Raw genomic sequence first — 6,000 nt, forward strand, 5'->3', positions numbered from 1 at the left:
ATAGAGCTAATGAACACTAGTGTCTCTTCCTCATTAATCATTGTTGCTGCTACAGCACACAAAAGGCTAAGTGTGTAAAAAAAGATGCCAGTAAAGGCAGTTTAAGCATGCTCCCAAGATCTGTCAGTTAACTGTAGCATTGTGAAGTTATGAACCAGTTTTAGTGCTGCACTGCCACATTGTGGTGAGAATGGTGAGGTGGACATAAGTAGGCATATGTTCTGAAAGTTGTGCATGAAGTTGAACATAAAAGTAATTTAGGCAAATATTTTCTTTTTCCATTTTGTGTTTTATTCTGAATTGGTCTATAGTGTTAAAAGTCTGAGGACTATAGGCATTCCTAATGTAATCTTTACCTCACATAAATTAAATGGAAAAATCTGTTCACTTAAATACAAATTAACAAAGAAAAAATACTCTCTTCAGGACCCCAGTGCCATGCCTAGACCCACATCTCAGGACCTGGCTGGATTCTGGGACCTCTTGCAGCTTTCCATTGATGACGTCACTGCCAAGTTTGATGAGCTGCAGCAGATCAAGAGCAACCAATGGCAGCTGGTGGAGAGCCCAGAGAAGAAGGTAAAACTGGTAGCTCAGATGAACTCGCTCAGCTTTGGAGGAAACTACACTAACAACATTTGAGTTCCTGTTTAGTCTTGTGACCAGCAGGGGCTTAATCATTCTTATCATAACACTGCAGAAATAAGTTGTGTGTCCAATATAATCACTGAAACATACTGGAAACTGTGCTTTATGTGGTCATTCATAGCAGCTTGTCACCTGTCTTAGCTCTCAAGCAATATGATTTTCAGATTTCCCAATGTCAAACAAAATACTGCATGAAAAAAAAAACATTGTGCGCTAGAATGTGCGAGGAAACTGTATTTGTAAGAAGCACATCTAGAACGTAATGTGGTATTAGACATAGACAAGACACTTCAGGACACTTTGATAATTATCTCTCTGCTACAGTACAGTAAGAGAGTTATTTACCTCCAGCAGTTAACAGGCACATTACAAGCTCTATGAAACTGAGGCCCAACAGTGACACAGATGCTGTTTTGGGCTTCGTTCCTTCAAGGCAGGCACAGTTTTACACTAATGCAATTTTCTAACAATGCAAAAAACATTTCTTGCATTCAGAGGTTTTTGTATATTAGTGTGCCCGTGGTGAAAGTTTCAAAGCCTTTAAATGTGCATTGAATGTAATTTCCAAACAGGTTTTGTAAAGGTAATGTCCTATCTACATATTTCACAACTGTGTTTCTAGTTGTTTAAGAAGACAGCTATAGAAATACAGCAGGCAGATTTTGTTAATGTAACGTCTTTCTGAAGCATGTCTCGGGGATAGCAAGAATTGAGATCACAAATAAATAGTGGTTAAAACGCCTCCTGAGTATTCAAACTAGCTGCCCCAGTTGTTTTACTGATCTGAATACATAGTTTCATTGAATATTTCATAACAGGATAATATACATCGACCAAACTAAATAACATTATCAATTTATTATCTCTAGAATGAAAAAATATTGCTCTTCTCAATTTCTCTCAAATGATGTTCCTGTTTTCTTCTAACAATTTACTTTACTTTGCAGTAAGCAGTTATTAAATATGACTGATTAGATTGACTAGTCTGTTCATAATTCATTAAGAGATTTAAAGACACTGGTCTCTAATTTTATTATCTGGCTCACATCGACAATTCTAACATTGTTTGAGCTCTAGACCATTGATTCAGATACTGTACAGTTTCTCTATTGTTAAACAGTTTGGTCTGTAGGATACGTTTCTATAATAACAAGCCACACATTTGTTGGCCTTGTTTAATAGTGTTATTCCATATCTCAAGGAGCGGAAGTGGCCACCACCACATCTGCCAAAGCGGCCACCCAAGGGGCGTGGCGCTGTGACGCGGGAGCGCTCTTTGGATCTTCAGGACCGCCAGCGCCAGGAAGCCCGCAGACGCCTCATGGCTGCCAAACGAGCAGCTTCTTTCAGACAGAACTCAGCAACAGAGAGGGCAGACAGCATCGAGATCTACATCCCTGAAGCCCAAACACGGCTTTGAGGTCCACTGATTCACCCTCAGCTCCTCTTGTCCACCTCCACCCAACACCAGCTCACAGCATCACATCCAGCCTCCTTCTGCTGTCATCATACGCTCGTCCACTTTATCGTCATCAGTTGCCATTCTCTGTGTTGTCCCCACTGCTACACTAGGCAAACATGTCGACGGAAAATACATTCTGCTTATCAGCCTAAACAACACTGTGGCACTGCCATAGGGAAGAATGTCACTTCTCTGAGTGAGAATCCAGTTTTACATATTACTTATACTCCTCCCACAGAAAGTGATAATCAGACTGTCTGGTTATCACTCAAAGTGGCTCCAAAACACAGACAGACATTTTTCCCTCTGGTATTCTTTGTTAAAAGAATAAGCATGAGTGTTGTCTAATGAGCTCATTGAGATCATTTATAGTTATTTAAGGCCAGAAAACATTTAGCTGCCCACATGTGAAGTTGCCTAGTGTAGCCCATGAGGGACTTTTTTTGCCACAGGTTCTGCACTATGAGGATGAGCTGCTATACCCCAAAATACACATTTCAGGTATTAATTTTAACTACATAAAAATAATTTAGTGTTTTTTCCATCACTTCCATTATTGTCAAAACTCCATCTTGCCATTTCCCCACTGTGACTAAGAGTAGTGCTATACTTTCAACATTCAAAGGGAGACACAAAGTGCAACTTTTCTCTCACCAGCAACAATGGTCTTGGGCTAAATGCACGCTGTGCAAAAGAACAGTTGCAGCAGATTGACATTTCCCACAATGATGCAGCTCACAAAAATGGAGAAGCTTTTAAAAATATGTAGAAAATTGAAAAACTGCAGAAAAGAATAGATATAGAATTTGTCAAAACTTATGCCCAATCTTTTCTATGAAAGTGGGTAAAACCTGTTTTTTTCCTCAATTTGCTGCTACGTTTGTGGTTATAAAGTCTGTACAGAAGGGGAGAAAATAAATGTTTGACAGGGTATCTGAGGTGCTGCACAACTGCACTCAATATTATTTACGTTTCCAATATTTCTATCATCTGTCCATCTTTAACCAGGTATGCTGCAGCTGCTGACCAGTGTTGCTGAATGAGACCTGAAATTAAGGCTAAACTTCTAGACCATAATTTCCACATTAATTCATTTTCATTCATGTAACACCATCCTCTCTTAGGACTCAATATTTTTAACGAAATGGATGCTATTTGCTGCTGGATGCATTTCCATTGCAGAACAAATATGAATTATTAACAAAAGACAGTTTTGCGCAGCCTGGAAGAGGTGACTCTATCAAACAATGCGTTTTGCACCTTACAATATTCATGTTTGTATTTCCAAGGGAAATGTAGTTTATGAAGCTCATGTGATATTGTTGCAGTTGAATTGCAAGAACAGATATATTGAAAATTTACTACAGAATTTCGTGTTACTCTATAGATCATTTAAACTGCACCTTGTGTTGTTTTCAATTCTTTTTGATGCCATTCAGGCCTCTCGTAATTACAATATTGTGATTCTAACTCTTTTAATTACACTTACAGTATATATGATATGACCAACATCACAATCTACAGTATACATTTAGTGTTTATAGTTAAAGCAGTTGTGGGTTGATTTGACAGTGCATTTGTCCTGCAGATTAAATGGGTGTTTATTAGGTAACTGAAACCATTTCTCATGACACACTGCATCCAACCTTTTGTTCCAAGTGGCACATAACGGAAACACTTGTGTTGTTATTTTGATCTGCTCATGTAGTCTAGGAAAGACAGGTGCAAATGACACTTTAACAATATTCAGTTACTATAGTAAATGGTGCTGCTTTTTACTCTAAAACTGTTGTCCTTTACCCAGTCCTATGTGCACGCACACACACACTCAAGGACTTTTTAAACAGAGATTTATTAATATGGTGCCCGTTATCTCTCCAATGACTTGTGGTAGATTGTGACTGTAGAAAAGATCATCTTTGCAATGCCTCAGTGGTGAAAATGAGGAGAAGGTTTAACGGTTTAACTTCCTTTCTAACATCCAAAGAGGTCAGGGATATTTATTTATCAGACAGGAGAGATTATAGGCTTTGACATTCCACCAACCTTAAAGTAAAATGTAATATGCCCACCCTGAGCCACGGGCATACAGCTATCGCTAGCTGAAAGTACATCACTGTACCTGTTCATATTTTATACTACGCCGACAAAGACTCCCTGACATTTGCAATACATGCATACATTCATCCTCATTTGCCAATTTAACCCCACCAAAATAAAACTAATGTTCCAATAGGGCCACTGGAATTATGCTGCACTACAGTGTTAAATGTTTCCCATTTAACTGTAATTAAAGCAGCACTCAGTAGGGGAGAGCAGTCTGTGTAATGTAAATACCTTTGTGAGGCAGTGAGACGTGCTTGGTGGGAGCGAATAAGACGAGTTTGTTTTGTTTATCGCTTGCACGGAGGCGCGCATTTGTCTGACCAACACTGGGTGTATTTTACTACGCGATGTTCACATCAGTGCTACAGCTGAACCCCTTACCTTATCAGATGGCCTTAATTAAAATACTCATGAATGTAGAGCCCCTAATAATGCAAAAAAAAAAAATAAATAACATGAGCAGATGCAGAAAATCCAACTTAATTGGGCAGGAGAGACTTCACTCTCAAACTTTAACTTTTTATTTTACTTTTTAATTTAATTAAAAACATTTTTTGATTCAATTTATAAGATTAAATTTGTTTTAACAAGTTTTGTCAGTAGCCTGTACAGTATGTAGTGTTAAACTAAGATTAGTCCAAAAAACATAAAAGGACTAGAACAAAGCGGTGGACAGTCCCAGCCAAGTTATATTGTTAGTCCTCGTACGCTACAATTCAAATACAGAAGTACAGGAGGAAATTGGCAATGACCTACATTTCCTGCTTCATTCAGGCTTTTATGCATGTTGTAGTTAGATTGTTCAACCAGTTCCATTTATATTTTCTGAACCAGCGACACCAATGTCAATTGAAATTTATTTAAATGTCTTACTTTAAAGTATTTCTTTATCCCAGCATGAGTTAGACACGTATGGGTTGGTGTGAAATAGTACTGCACTTGAGTCTGCTAGAGAATAAGAGACTTATAACATAACAAGGGCTTCATCTAAGTCCATTACTTTAATTCACATAAATACACAATGTCACTTTCCATAATTGTGCAGTGTATTTCTTTTCTTTAAAAGGTTTTAAAGAGAAATGCCCCAAACATGCCAGTCCAGAGTCAGTGTGCTATATCTGGTTAGTGTGTTGGTTATTCTATTCCTCCAGTCATAATTGGACCCCCTAAAGTCTAAAAGTCCCACTTGTTTTTTTTCCACAACACTTACAATTACAACAAAGAGTAACCTGTTCATTCGTCTAATTGCATTTTTTGGATTTAGGAGGAATCTCCTTTCCATACAGCGTTTTTTACTGTGAAAAGCTGACAGGTACCTGATGAGAAACTCTAGCTAAACATTGTTAATAGCATCATTAAACATAAACAGAATATCCTACAGCGCACTATGATAGATATTATGTCAGTTTTTATCTGAAGTGCTTCAGATTTTGGCTCTTACTCTTTAACACATGTGTTGCTGTTTTAATAGACAAGAACACATCGTTTTGTTGGCTTTCTTTGTGCCATCTTCATTTTGGTCTATCAAGTCTATTATTAGGAGCATTTTCACTCATCTTTTGGCCTGAGGGAGAAGACTGTTCACTAAACACAGCTTCTCTGAATTCCAACAGTTGATGGGCTCCTTTAACAATCCAGTTGCTCTTCCACCTGACTGAAAGTCATGCAAATCAAGTCTACTTCCCTTAGACTGCATACTGTGATTCCATCTTGTGTAGTACTTGATGATCTGGTATTCACTTTCATCAGGCCAGACTTATATTAAAAATATTACCTATTCGAAC

The 6,000-nt window shown here is 38.0% G+C and overlaps 1 protein-coding gene across 1 annotated transcript in view; it reads left to right on the forward strand.

Annotated features, from left to right (window-relative positions):
* Positions 1 to 3,834, forward strand: part of LOC113148927 (disks large-associated protein 2-like) — a 75,791-nt gene extending 71,957 nt beyond the window's left edge. The window contains exons 13-14 of the mRNA XM_026340682.1: positions 427 to 579; positions 1,850 to 3,834. Coding sequence (XP_026196467.1) covers positions 427 to 579; positions 1,850 to 2,068 — 372 coding nt within the window. The 3' untranslated portion in view covers positions 2,069 to 3,834. The remainder of the gene's footprint in view (positions 1 to 426; positions 580 to 1,849) is intronic.
* The last annotated feature ends 2,166 nt before the right edge of the window (positions 3,835 to 6,000 follow it).

This window comes from Anabas testudineus, chromosome 24 (genome assembly GCF_900324465.2).
Source record: "Anabas testudineus chromosome 24, fAnaTes1.2, whole genome shotgun sequence".
Lineage (NCBI taxonomy): Eukaryota > Metazoa > Chordata > Actinopteri > Anabantiformes > Anabantidae > Anabas > Anabas testudineus.